General features: G+C 43.3%; 4 protein-coding genes across 4 annotated transcripts; 2 read left to right on the top strand and 2 right to left on the bottom strand.

Moving 5' to 3' along the window:
• Positions 1-180: 180 nt before the first annotated feature.
• Positions 181-1936, top strand: LOC132788487 (DNA-directed RNA polymerase III subunit RPC4). The gene is made up of 5 exons (XM_060795926.1): positions 181-539; positions 597-970; positions 1102-1176; positions 1238-1629; positions 1696-1936. The coding sequence occupies exons 1-5, from the start codon at positions 301-303 to the stop codon at positions 1855-1857; spliced, it is 1242 nt and encodes a 413-aa protein (XP_060651909.1). The 5' UTR covers positions 181-300; the 3' UTR covers positions 1858-1936.
• Positions 1913-2758, bottom strand: LOC132788489 (small ribosomal subunit protein mS26). The gene is made up of 2 exons (XM_060795928.1): positions 2469-2758; positions 1913-2409 (listed from the first exon to the last, which is right to left on the bottom strand). Exons 1-2 carry the CDS (start codon positions 2666-2668, stop codon positions 1977-1979), a joined length of 633 nt encoding a protein of 210 aa, XP_060651911.1. The 5' UTR covers positions 2669-2758; the 3' UTR covers positions 1913-1976.
• An 83-nt stretch (positions 2759-2841) lies between these two features.
• On the top strand, positions 2842-4341 carry LOC132788488 (dynein axonemal assembly factor 10). Its single transcript, XM_060795927.1, has 2 exons — positions 2842-3246; positions 3307-4341. Exons 1-2 carry the CDS (start codon positions 2972-2974, stop codon positions 4160-4162), a joined length of 1131 nt encoding a protein of 376 aa, XP_060651910.1. The 5' UTR covers positions 2842-2971; the 3' UTR covers positions 4163-4341.
• A 14-nt stretch (positions 4342-4355) lies between these two features.
• Positions 4356-7169, bottom strand: LOC132788483 (tetratricopeptide repeat protein 27). The gene is made up of 4 exons (XM_060795922.1): positions 6856-7169; positions 6441-6802; positions 5879-6384; positions 4356-5820 (listed from the first exon to the last, which is right to left on the bottom strand). Exons 1-4 carry the CDS (start codon positions 6917-6919, stop codon positions 4356-4358), a joined length of 2397 nt encoding a protein of 798 aa, XP_060651905.1. The 5' UTR covers positions 6920-7169.
• Between the last annotated feature and the right edge of the window lie 5642 nt (positions 7170-12811).

Raw genomic sequence — 12811 nt, 5'->3', positions numbered from 1 at the left:
AAAACCAGATTAACCAGATTAAGTAAATATTAAAATAGTAAAACTACTACATCTGATTTTTACGAAATAGGGGAAAACCAAAAGTTGTTTGCATTTCACAAAGTACCGAGAACGTAAATAAAGTGTTACCAATTACTTATACAGTTGGTATATTTATTTTCGAGTTTAAGAAGTATATTTGAAAATCGAACTTGCGGTCAGTCTGTAAATAACCTCAAAGCAATATAGGAATTCCTCGAGATATTCAATTTTGTAAACAAATAATAATTTAGTGATTTTTGTTGACTGCTTTGGTCGGAGATGGCCAACGACAGTGAAAAGGGCAGCAGCAAGCCGGAAGCAGCGATACCAGCTAAACGACTGTCGACAACAGCGCCGCCTGTTGCCAACAACAACAATAACAACGCGACGTCGGATGGAAGTAAAAAGTCAAATGGAATGACACGGTTAACGCCAGCGAGGGACTTGACGTTGGGAGGACGTGGTACCAGTCGCAAGGTATTTGCGCCCAACTTGAATGCAGTGCGCAACAAGAATACGTAAGCAGCCAACAACAGCTTTCATTCAAGTCAAAATAAAACATAAATTTTCTGCAGAAATGTAAAGACATCCAAGGATTTCACCCAGTCTCGTGGTCGCGGGCGAGGTGCACGCGGAGCTGCTGGTGCAGCACGTGGGCGTGGCGCTGGCGGCACTGGCAACTCATCGCTTATACAGACTACAGGCGTCTTCTCCGAGGGAGCGGGTGCAGTGCATCTTCGCAAACCTTCGAGTGGAGGCGGCGGGTCGTATGCACGTGGTGGCGATGAAGTGACTGTGTCGCGTAAGCGTACCATCGGCAAGGATGAGAGGACTGCCGATCAACGTGTGCAGGATCTGATCAGCGATGACGACGTTGAATCGGCCAGTGATGATGAAATGGGCGGTGATAAGACTGAGTTGAATTACAAACCCATCATGCTTAAGGAAGGCAAGTCGAGTTTACTTTTGTATAAGTTTGCTTTGTTCGTTTATACTATGTTTAAATGCTACACCTCGTGTTTTTAATAAGCGCTAGTTGAAATTAACTTACATTTTTAATTAATTACTTTTCTTTATTAGGTCTATGGCTCAGTGAAAAGCAAGTCGTCAAGCAAGAACCTCAAAGCATTCCCAGCACAAATACAGATGCCGCAGGTAAGATTAACAAGTTCATCAAACTTTTTGATTAGACTTTTAAACTAAATCTGTTTTCTAGCTTTACCTCAGCAGCTAGAAAGTCTCTTCGTACATGAAACACCCGCGCAATATGGACGCTATCCACGTAGCATTGAAGCGTTTCTATCTACGTCACAGTCCCCGCAGCTCTTTGTGATGCAGCTGCCCAATGTGTTGCCCTGCGTAGCGGACGATGCAGATGACGCGCCCCCTGCCAAAGCGCCAGCTGATGCAAGTACGTCAACGGAACAAGCCAACAGTCCCATGCCCGCCACATCAACAGCAGCAAATGGACCCAAGCCAAGCGTGCTGCAGCAGCTGGAGGAGGGACAGATTGGCAAGATACTGCGGTATCGCTCGGGACGCGTCAAACTGTTGCTGGGCGACACGCTGTTCGATCTGGATCTAGGTCTGGAATCGGGTTTTCTGCAGGCAAGTTCAAGACACTTCTTTCGCTGTTACTCAGTTTGCTTAAAGCCTTTTATTTGCTTGCTTTAGGAACTCATGTCAATCAGCTGCAATCGTGAGCAACGCAGCGGCGATATGATTAATTTGGGACACATTCAAGCGAAGCTCAAGGCCACTCCGGACTGGGAACATCTCTTTGAACAGCAGGCGCGAGAAGAGCGAAAACGACAGCCAACGCCAGCGGCCACATAGCTTAGAGATCTTTAACAGCTTTTAGTTTAAGGATGCGATATTGTAAATTATTAAAAGATGTTTTTTTGCGAGAAGAAAATGCTCTGTTTAATTGTAACAAACAACGAAATACCTAATGCTCAATTGTTCAGTGATTGCGTACCTCGCCCCCTGTACAGATTGCCCGCCAAGTCGATGGCAAAGTTGTGATCCACGGGATTGGCCAAAGCCGCCTCAATTGCCTCGTCCAGATTGGCGCGCGTCACAAACGTCTTGGATTGTTCAATTTCAAAACGTATGCGTTCATCGGCACGCTCTCGTCTTTCCTCCTCCCGCAGCTTGCCCGCTTCCAATCGCTCCTGGACATAGGCAACCTTTTCATCGCGCTCCTTGGCCAGGCGCACTTCGCGTTCGCCGGCAATCTTAGCATTCCATTCGGCATTAACTTCCAAGCAGCGTTGGAACTCGGCCTCCTCCTGTTCGGGTGTGAGCACAATGTGATCTGCCGTTGATGTCTCCTGATGCCGAATAACTTCCTCACGCAAATATTGTCGCACCGAACGTAATTGGGTTCTAGTTTGGAAAACAAATTAGTTAGGTATCCCAATTAACTGGGTAGGTAATAAACTCACTTGTATTGGTTGTGCAGTCTCATCAGCTCGATGCGCTCCTCCTCCGTCTGCTTCTTGCGCTCAGGCACGCGGAACACTTTGCTCTTGGCCACCGGCAACCAGCGGGGCTTGCGTCGCCAGCGCACAAACTCCAGGGCAAAGTCATTGCTGCCCGTCTTGGCTGCAGTCACTGACATGGGATTCAACAGCTGGCGCAGCATTTTTATAGCTTTTTATTTAATGAAATTGAATTTCTTTGTATACTTTTGCCTTGTTACGGCATCCAATTCATGTTCGATACAATCATTGAACTACCGATATATCAAACAGAATGCAACCCTGTGCTCGTGAAATACATTTCGGTATATTTTTCAAAAATACAAATTGCGGTCACGCTGGTTGCCAGCAGCAACAAACAACGATGTTTATTTCAAACCAACAACTTATTTTTGAATTCTCCCACGATTTAATTGTCAACTAAACATTGTATAAGGTTACAATCTGCTCGAAAGTAAGCCGGCAACATGGACAAACCCCAGATGATAGAGCATCTGCACGAGGCCGTTAACTACACGGTCTATGACACCAAATGGATTCCGCTCTCAGCCAAGTTCGTGGTTCTCGGCTCCAAGCCGAACAGTCAGGGCATCTTGGACATTTACGAGCTAAACCAGGAGAAGCTGGAGAAGGTGAAGAGTGTGACGAAGAAGTCGGCCTTCAAATGCGGCACCTTTGGCGCCTCCTCACTTCGCAATCGTCACTTGGCTGTCGGTGACTTCGAGGGGCGACTCCAAGTGCTGTAAGTTTCCAATTGAATCTCTTATTATTTGTCTTAACTAAGCTTGCTGCAATCTTATAGTGATCTGGAACGTCCAGACATGGCTGTGTACAATGTGAAAGCGCACACCGGCATCATCAACTGCATCGATGCCATTGGAGGCACACAGCTGGACTGTGGAGCACCAGAGATTGTGACCGGCAGTCGCGATGGTGCCGTCAGGGTGTGGGACATACGCCAGGGTCAAGAGCCCGTGGTGGACATCTCACCGCCACCGCAAATGGGTGATGGCATCAACAAGTCCGCCAGCACACGTCGTGACTGCTGGGCTGTCGCCTTTGGCAACACTTACAACGAACAGGAGCGCATTGTGGCTGCCGGCTATGATAACGGTGATCTCAAGCTGTTCGATCTGCGAGCGCTGGCCGTGCGCTGGGAGACGACCCTGAAGAATGGCGTCTGTGGCCTGGAGTTTGATCGCCGCGACATTATTATGAATAAGATGGCAGTGACCACATTGGAAGGCGGTCTGCTGGTCTTCGATATGCGCACCCAGCATCCGACCAAAGGCTTCAGCTGGGCGGAAGAACGCAATGCAGGACGCAGCGTGGGCTCCAATGGTATTATCCAAGGACCCAAGGCAACCGTTTGGACGGTGCGTCATTTGCCCCAGAATCGTGATGTCTTCTTGACGGGCAGTGGCACTGGCTCCATACGCCTCTGGAAGTACGACTACCCCGATCGTCGCGTCATAGAGAACAGCGATGGCGCCAAGGAGGGCGTTGCTGGCAAACTGCAGATGGTCAGCGCTGTCACATTGAGTTCGCAACCCGTGCACAGCTTTGATTGGCATCCAGATAAGCTTGGATTGGCTGTGGCGGGAGCCTTCGATCAAAGCGTGCGTGTGCTGATCACCACCAAGCTGAACACGCTCTAAACTTGGCCTTGCAAATAAGTCTAGTAGAAACATCGTCTTGTATAGTAATCCTAATCCTAACAGCTGAGCTGTGTCCAAATCTCAGCCAGCTCTAGCTCTTCACATTTAGTCAGTCAAGCGTTGCTTTATACAAATAGTTATTACAATTTATTATATTAAATACACCGCACAGCATGGAATTTGTAATTTGCAATTACGTGCGCTGCATGCGCTGCTGCAGAATCTTGGTCACCTCAGCCAGCTGCTGCTCTAGCTCATCCATTTGCGCCTGCTGCTCCTTGGGCACCTCAACCAAACTGGCACGTTTCAAGGCATTTAGACACGATGTGGCCGCTAGACGACTTGAACTTAATTGCGATGTTATGAGCACATCGCTCTCATCTACGGCGTGCTCTTTAATCGCCGCCAGCGACAACTCGGCAGCCTCGAGACAGAGTGCCAACGCTTTCTTGGCATGCGCTGACTTCGTTTCCCAGGACACCTCTTTAGCTGTGTAAGCGCGATAGGATTTAACCAAACGTTCGGCTTTCTTCACCGGCGTCACAGCCACCAAGGCAGCCAGTTCCCAGACCATCGGTTCGTTGCCATGTTGCACACACTGCTGACCCAACAGCTGAGCAATGCGACGCTGCAGCGAATTGGCCGCTGCCTGGGAAGCTGCATCCGATTGCATTTGTCTGGCAATGCCATAAACAATACGCGTCAGCACCTCCTCATCGAGATAATGTTGCTTCAGCTCGCCGAGGCGTTGATACGCACGCATCGCATCCTCCCAGTGACTGGTGTCCACCGAGACGAGCATATAGTTCTCCCAGACCTTCCAGTTGTTGTAGTTGCACTTCAACGCCTCACCGAGCAGACGATGAGCCCGCTGCTTGTCGCCCAGTTTAATCAGCGCCTTGGCCAGATTATTCCACGACTCAAAGCCATTCGGCTCGAGATGTGTGTAGGCCAAATAACACTTCACAGCCAGTTCCCAGCGTTCCAGCTGTATGGCACAGTAGCCACAGCGCAACAATATTCCTTCCTGCAGTGAATTGATCTCCAGCGATGTCTCGTAGTGACCAATTGCCTCCGCATAGTTGGCGCTGCGATAGAAGAAGTTGCCCCAATACGCTTGCGCCTTGCCACTCGTCTGCTTGGAGTGCATCCAAGCTTGCTCATAGCACTGCGGATCATCGATGGCATCGCCAAGCAGACAATACAACAAAGCTGTCGGCGCCTTCTCCAGCTGTTGGCGTATAATCTCGGCAGCTTTGTGACGCAGCTCCAAACTCGTGTAGCACTCGATGACCTGTTGCCAGGCATGTATCTGCAGGCAAATGTCCAGCGCCGACTTGGTCATGCCCAGCGAACGCAGCAGATCCACCAGCTGCAGCTGCACCTGCCACTTGGGCTGCAGGCTCGCAGCAAAGCCAAACGAGAGTCGCGAACGCAACGAGTGCGTTGTGTTGTCCAGCAGCTTGACGCACTCTTCACACTGCTTCCAGCTGCGCTCGACTGTGCGACGTTGTCCCGATTCCTGATGGCAGTTCAACAGCAGCGCCGCTTGACGCACTTGCAACGGACCATGTTCCTGATACAGCAAGGTTTGTGTATACGGCTCCAGTTGCTCGTCTGCAAGACGATCCTTGGGCTGCGAGCGTTTCAGTTGCTTACTGTAAGTAGTTGAAAATTAATTGGTTTCACTTAATACTTCACAAACTTGCCACCTACACCTTGGCCAACACTAGCGCCTGCAGCACGCTGGGCAGCGTCATCACCTCGTTGTCCTGCGGCTCTACAAAGAGTATGCGCTCTCGCCTTGTGTCATCTTCCAGCAATAGCAGCTGGGGCAGCTTGGTATCCGCATTGCTCAGTTTGGCAGCTGGCAAATGCTGCTCTTCACCACCTTGCTGCGTCACTTTGAGGCAGAGTTGCGGCAACGCCTTCTGTTGATGCTTCGTCCGTAAGCCGAGCAAACCTTCCACCTTCAATTCCACTTGCAGCTGAGCACACACTTCATCGAGCGTCTGACTCGACAAGTCTGAGCGATGAAACTGCAAGTAGCCATTGGCCAGCTCGAGCAGCAGCAAACCCTGCAGCTCCACTGAGCCAAAAGCCGCCAAATTCTCGCGAAGATCAGTGGCAACCACTTTGAACTGTTGATACAACGAATCCGCCAAGTCGTCGAGTATGTGCTGATGCAGGCAGATCAAGCGCAGACGCCACCAGCTGAGCAGCTAAAGAAGAAGTAGAAGTTAGCATAGTTCATACGAAATAATTACCACCTTCTTACTTTGGCTGTGGGTTGTGCGGCAATCAAAGCATCTAGCAACTCTTTTGCTATGAGCAGCAATTGCGCTGTCTTCACATTGGGATTGGGCTCCTCGCCGCTTGCCTTAAGCTGCTCCAGCGCAGCAGAGTGCTCCAACTTCAAGTTGGACAGCATTTCTGTGCAGGATGCGAGTTTATCGAAGGGTCCCGTGAAATTGTTTTGCACAAAGGCAAATGTCAGCTGTAGGAAATCATTGAGCTGCTGTTGAACATCTTTTTGTTGCTCCCCCTGCTGCCAACGCTTCACAATGCTTTCCAGCTCCTCCACCGTCCACAGTTCCTCCTTTGTCCACAGCTGGCGAAGACGCTCATCAGCCGGCAAATCTGTAGAGCAAATTACGTTTATATGGGACTACTGAAGTATAGCTTTTACTTACCCTCCAGCTGCACTGCATCATTGAAGTTGCACAAATAATATGCACTTAGTGTTTCCTCCAGCATGTTTTTGTTGTTGTCAAACGTTTAACAAACAAATGTGCTCCACGTGCCTTTTTGATCAACTTTATGTTTCTCGCTAGAACTGACTTAAGCTCTACACTTTTATCACTCTTATAGCTTCGTTGTCTAGATTTAAAATTTAGGTGAAAAAGCTTTTTATTGGGCCACAACACACTTAAATACTTGCTCGTTTAAATTAATTATTTTTGGTACTGGACTTCAAGTCCCACCAACTAACTGATAAGTGTTATCGATTTTCGATGTTTTTAACATTGTGTTTTAAAATCGATTTTTATTGTATACGACATGTTCATAGATTTTATCCAATGATTTTGTGCAAACAATTAAGCATTATGCAGACAAGTGTTATTTATTATGCTAAAAAGGCATTCCTAATTTCTACGCATTTAGTTGTCATTTACTGAGGAGCACTCTGTTAGCTGGCATAGAGTGCTGTTTACATACAGCAGTCAGCTGTTTTCCATAATACATATCGATAGATTTCAACAGCCTATCGAAATTTAATGTTTTTGCCGCTGAATTTGAAATGTAAAAAAGCACCAAGAAAGTTTCAATTATTTCGTCATATGAAAGCGTGTGAGTGTGTTTGTGTGTTTTTGTGTGCTTATACCACAGCCATTGTTCACTTACACAAAGAAAGGCAAGTAGCTTTTTTGTCATTTTTTTACGTCGTAGCCGGCTGTCGCTTCTAAATTTAAATTTCACGGTCAAGGTCGAGCTTGCACTCGCTGCGCTGTCGACGTAAACGTTGCGTCGCCGTCGTCGGCGTTGTAGTTGTTCAACGCGGTACAGTTAATGACATATGTATGTAATAGGAAAACAATTATTTGCATTAAAAACATTTATAATTGACTTGCTCGTAAACTTTAATGGCAATCCACATAAAAATGTGGTATTACTTGCAGAGCATATTTACAATGTCTTTAAGTTAGCCAAAGTCATGTTTTCATTTCTCTTACAAGAAAACATGCGCTTGCTATGCGAGAGCTTTATAACGGTCTTTACGTTGCTCTTATGTGCAACCAAATAGTGAATTCACCACAGCTCTTTTGCTTGCGCTCTCTTAACATTTATCGCTCTTCAGCTAAAGCTTTGCGTCCGCACGCTCTTCTTCGCTGCTCTTACCATCGTTTTGCTTCTGCCGGCAGTTTTCTGTTTCGTTTTTTATCACAATATTGAGCACTGCACGCCGGCTCGAAATGCACTTGCACTCTGTCGCCGCATGATAACAAAAACACAGAGTTCAGCAAATGTCAGCAACACTAGCGACACCTGGCGGCAGCGTGCTGCAGTTGCATACATAAGCAGAATTATAATTACAGTTGTTGTTGTTGTTGTCGGTCTTCTTCTTCTAATGGAATTTGCAAAGCCGAAAAATATTGTTTGCATTTAAACACTTGAAACGGATGCTTCCATTTTGCAACTTGTTTAAATTGAACAATATAATTTATAATAATTACCTTTTTGCTAAGCAAACCAGTTGCTAATACATTTTTAACATACATTTCTGACTCATTTCACTTCGTTGTTTCATTGTGTTTGCGCTTTTGTTTTTGCTGCGATATGCTGTCTCAAGGTCACGCTGCCCCTTTAATTTGCGTATTGTTGTTATGGCAATAAATGCAAATAATACATGTAATTAATAACTAATTTAATTGCTGCAACCAAATGCGACGACAGTTGTTAAAATAACCTATAAATTTTGCCCATTTTCTTCCGTCGCATCGCTCTCACATTTCCCATAGCAACATCTAACATCACTCACTCCCCCCTCACATCTCCTCTTTCTTCTCTCTTTGCTGTCTATCAATTACTCAAAATTGATGTCAGTGGGTTTTCATGTTAACTGGCAGCGGCAGCAACAGCGGCAGCGACGTCGCCGTCGACGTCTGTGGCAACAACAGAAGCAGCGAACAATTTTCATTTTCACTTTCACGGGCCGCAACTTTCACGGCAACAGCGGCCTGGGCAAAAATGAGTTCCCCCCCTCTCTTTCTTTCTCTCTCCCCTTTTCTTTCTGTCTCGCTCTCTCCTCTGCTGGGCATTGTTAGCTTGTTGCATTCCACATCGCGAACAAGCTGAAAAGTCCGTTTCAATTTCAGTTAACATTCAACTTCTTTTCGACAGCAATCTACATAAATGCTCAGTGGCTCAGTAATTAAATCTGAAATTTACAAAATGCTCAATATTTATAATTTAAGCGAAATTCACGAAGAAACAAAAATTAATACATTTATTAAATTACTTAAACGGTGTATTATCTTTAAAAAATACATTAACCTTCATTTAATATTATTTATTGAGAGTAAAATATCAAAGAATACAAATTTAATATAATTGTTAGATTTCTTATTTACTACACTTGAAATTTATTTTAAGGAAACAACAAAAAAACTCATAAATAATCATTTATATAATGAATATTTTAAAACATTATTATAAAAAACTAATGAAATCATAAACTTCGAACTATATTAAATCTGACTCATTCAATCAGAATAAAATGATTCATTTAGTTCTTAATGTGCGAATTTTTCTTATATTTAGAAAACAAAAACATTATTTTTAGTGTCTGTTTAGAGCATATTACGTATACGCAATTCTCGAATATGAAAGAAACCTTTCAAATAAAACTTATGCATACTCGTATGTATAGTATATGTATTAAAATTTGTAGTTTGCACAATCAAAGTGGCTGCTGCGGAAGGAACTTGGCACTTCACACTTTAATGTGTATTATACTATTTCTTTGATTGTTTATTTGCGTTAATTCATTGAATCTCTGTAGGCTCATTCACTCTGTGACCATCACGCAAATATTCAATATCGCCAAAATACATACTACTAAATATGGCGACTCGCATGCTAAAAAGTTCTACTCGAATTAATTTATTTCGCACTTAATTATTCAAATGCTCACACGCGAGCAAAGAGACACAAACTCTGCCGCCGCTGACCTTGGGCCAAGCGGGCTTCGTTAGATTTCATCGTCATCTTCATCTTCATCTTCGTTGAATACGTTGTCTCCTTCTGACTCGCAGTTGAGTGTGCTGTTGTTGCGTCCTTGTCTTTGTCAAGCTTCTATCGCGGCGATCAAATAACGGCCGCGGACATAAAAACAAAGCCTACGAGAACAGCGCCAACAAGAACATTGTAGAACTAGGAAGAAGTGGGAGAGAGCAAAACTATTACTCTCACAGCAACAATGAAGACAACAGCAACAGTGTTGTTGGGTTGTAGACAGAAGTGGGAGTATAGTGTAGAGATTTGTCTTGGACAGAGCATAAGATGAAGTGGGTGCGCTATATGTGTGTGCTTAAGCAGCAATGCTGTGGATGTGTGTCGCTTGCATGTGTGCATGTGTTTATTTGATAGTTTTCAAAAATAGTTTTTACTATGCATAAACCCAATGCGCAGTTGTAGTTGTCATCGGGATTGATGACTGCGGAGCTGAGACAGCAAAATTCCCCCTCGTCAGTCGAATCCAGTGACATCATTTTCATCAGATTAACTGAAATTGATGTCAGTCTGACCGACTGTCTCTGTTTGCATATAGTATGTATGTTATGTTATGTAAATTTTCAACCGATTTTTGCTACACTTGCTTGTCTCGCATTTAAATATACCAGTATTTGGCATAAATTCTAAACAAAGCACACTTAATCAATTCTAGTATTCTATTTAATCGCTTGTTTTTTCGACTTCCGAAAGATTCACTTTCATTGGTCTACCAAAATCCAAATGATAGTGAGTTTGATTTCAATCAAAATTGCTTCTTTGCTATTTAATATACCCACTAAATTTCACACCTGTCTGTCGCTCGTTTAATTTCATAACACGAATACGAGTATTCAATGTGTGGATTGCCTCCTGCCAAGCCCCCCTTCAGAGTTGTTGCACTTAAATACAAAGTATTCCCAATGCGAATTCTTGCCAATCACCTGTTGTCTGAATACCTTGCAAATAAGTACAGTGATTAAAGGGGTTTAAACAGTTAATTAGTGAACAATAGATTGTTATTAAACCGAGTTTGCTTCAAACATAAATATCTAAAATAAAAAGTAGGGATGAAGCCATATTCAATATTTTAAATTAATATTTGTAATCGACATGGTTAGTAAAATTTAAGAATTCATTTAGTAGTACATAATTAAAATAGAAAATTATAATAAAATTTTTCTGAAACGTGTTTTGAGTTGTTATTGCCGACTTAAGTTGTAAAAATTCTATAAGTAATAAAATTTTATAGTAGTGTGATTTTTCTTGTTTTGTATTGAGTAACTTTAGATAAGTTTTTTTCATAAAAAAAGTGGCATACCCTTATTTCATTCGTCATCAACGTCAAGCGTTGAAAACCTTATGAAAAGTAAGTAAATTTAATGTGTAAAGTAATTCGCACAGGGTATTTTAAAGTCGATCAATCGAGCCTGTACGATGACGACTTGTTTGTTTTATTGTTTTTGTTATTTCGTATTTGTTTTGTTCTAAGCGAAATTCATATCTTGACCTTGAGCAATTATTGTTTATTAATATTGCTGTTTTGTTACTTTTTTTTGATGTGCTGTTTTCAAAAATTGTTGTTGCTGGCCTGAGTGTGTTTGTTTGTTGTTTTCATGTGAGCAATATTCATTCCTGTTTTGCTGCCCGTTTCGGGTTTGCTCATAGACGGCGCACGCCAAGATCCATCGACAACCCGATCTCCATGTCGATCTCGATTCCAATGTGGATATTGATGTCGATGTTGATGTCGATGTCGATTTTTGCCTAGCAACCGAGCATAAAGTGAATTAATCAAATGGCGGCGTCGTCCACGTGTCGAATGAAATTTGTGGAAATGTTCATTAGATTTTAACGAGCTACAAATCAAAATGTCGACGCATGAAAAACGCCGAATCGTGAGATTTCGAACATAAACTGCCAACTTATTTTCCACTTTGAAATGCGTAGTTGTGATTTATGATGAATCGGCTGGCATTGAAATTGCATATTGCATCAGGAATTAACTGGAGCGGCAAATTAGCAAGTAGAACTCAATAAAAGAAAAGGCCCTGACCCTGGAGAACCAGGGCATGTGAAAGGTGTTGTTATTCGTATTCGATTGTGGAAACGCCCCAGTTACGACGACATCCACAATTAATGCATTCATTTTCTTTCTTCACTCGCCACCTCCTCCCTCTTTCCCCATTTTGAAGTGCATGCTCAGTCCTTGAACCTCGCAATATTTGCAATTTCTTGCACTTTGCCCAAATTGAAATGAAATCGTGACAACAACAATAACAACAACAGCATTTACATATACAAATGTAATATCAAGTGCGGGCTTGACGAATAACAGTGTAAACAATGAGTGCAAGACTCTCGCATACCTCGTAAAAACGTATTATAAATGAACATTTATTTTTGTCTCAGCAATTTTGGAGAATGTACCATTTATATATGATTGTAATAACTAAACGAAATTGTACTAAAGTGATAGAAGTATACCTCCCTAATTTGTATAAAATACGCAAATATACTAAGCTTACCTTTTAATTCAAACTGTACTCTTACCCACTGGGTTTGAAATGTACCACATAAAATGTACCATTTGCATAAAAAGTCAATTCGCAAAAGTACCATTATTAAAAAGTACCAACGAATGGCAATTGTACCGTTTTCGAGAGTAATGGAAATGTACCGCATCAAGTCGATTTCCGATAAATATATCGACGACAATTCGACATACCATCAGTCGATATGCATGCAAATTAAATTACAAATTAGCGTTTTTATTTTTGCGATGTCGCCGTCAAGCATTTGCATCAGCTTGCATGTGTGTGTGTGTCAGTGTGTAGCAACAGTTACTCATCATCGCTTTGTAATACGTCATACAAC

Source organism: Drosophila nasuta, chromosome 3 (genome assembly GCF_023558535.2).
Source record: "Drosophila nasuta strain 15112-1781.00 chromosome 3, ASM2355853v1, whole genome shotgun sequence".
Lineage (NCBI taxonomy): Eukaryota > Metazoa > Arthropoda > Insecta > Diptera > Drosophilidae > Drosophila > Drosophila nasuta.
Note: the sequence above shows the minus strand (reverse complement) of the source record. Positions and strands in the feature narration are given on the sequence as shown.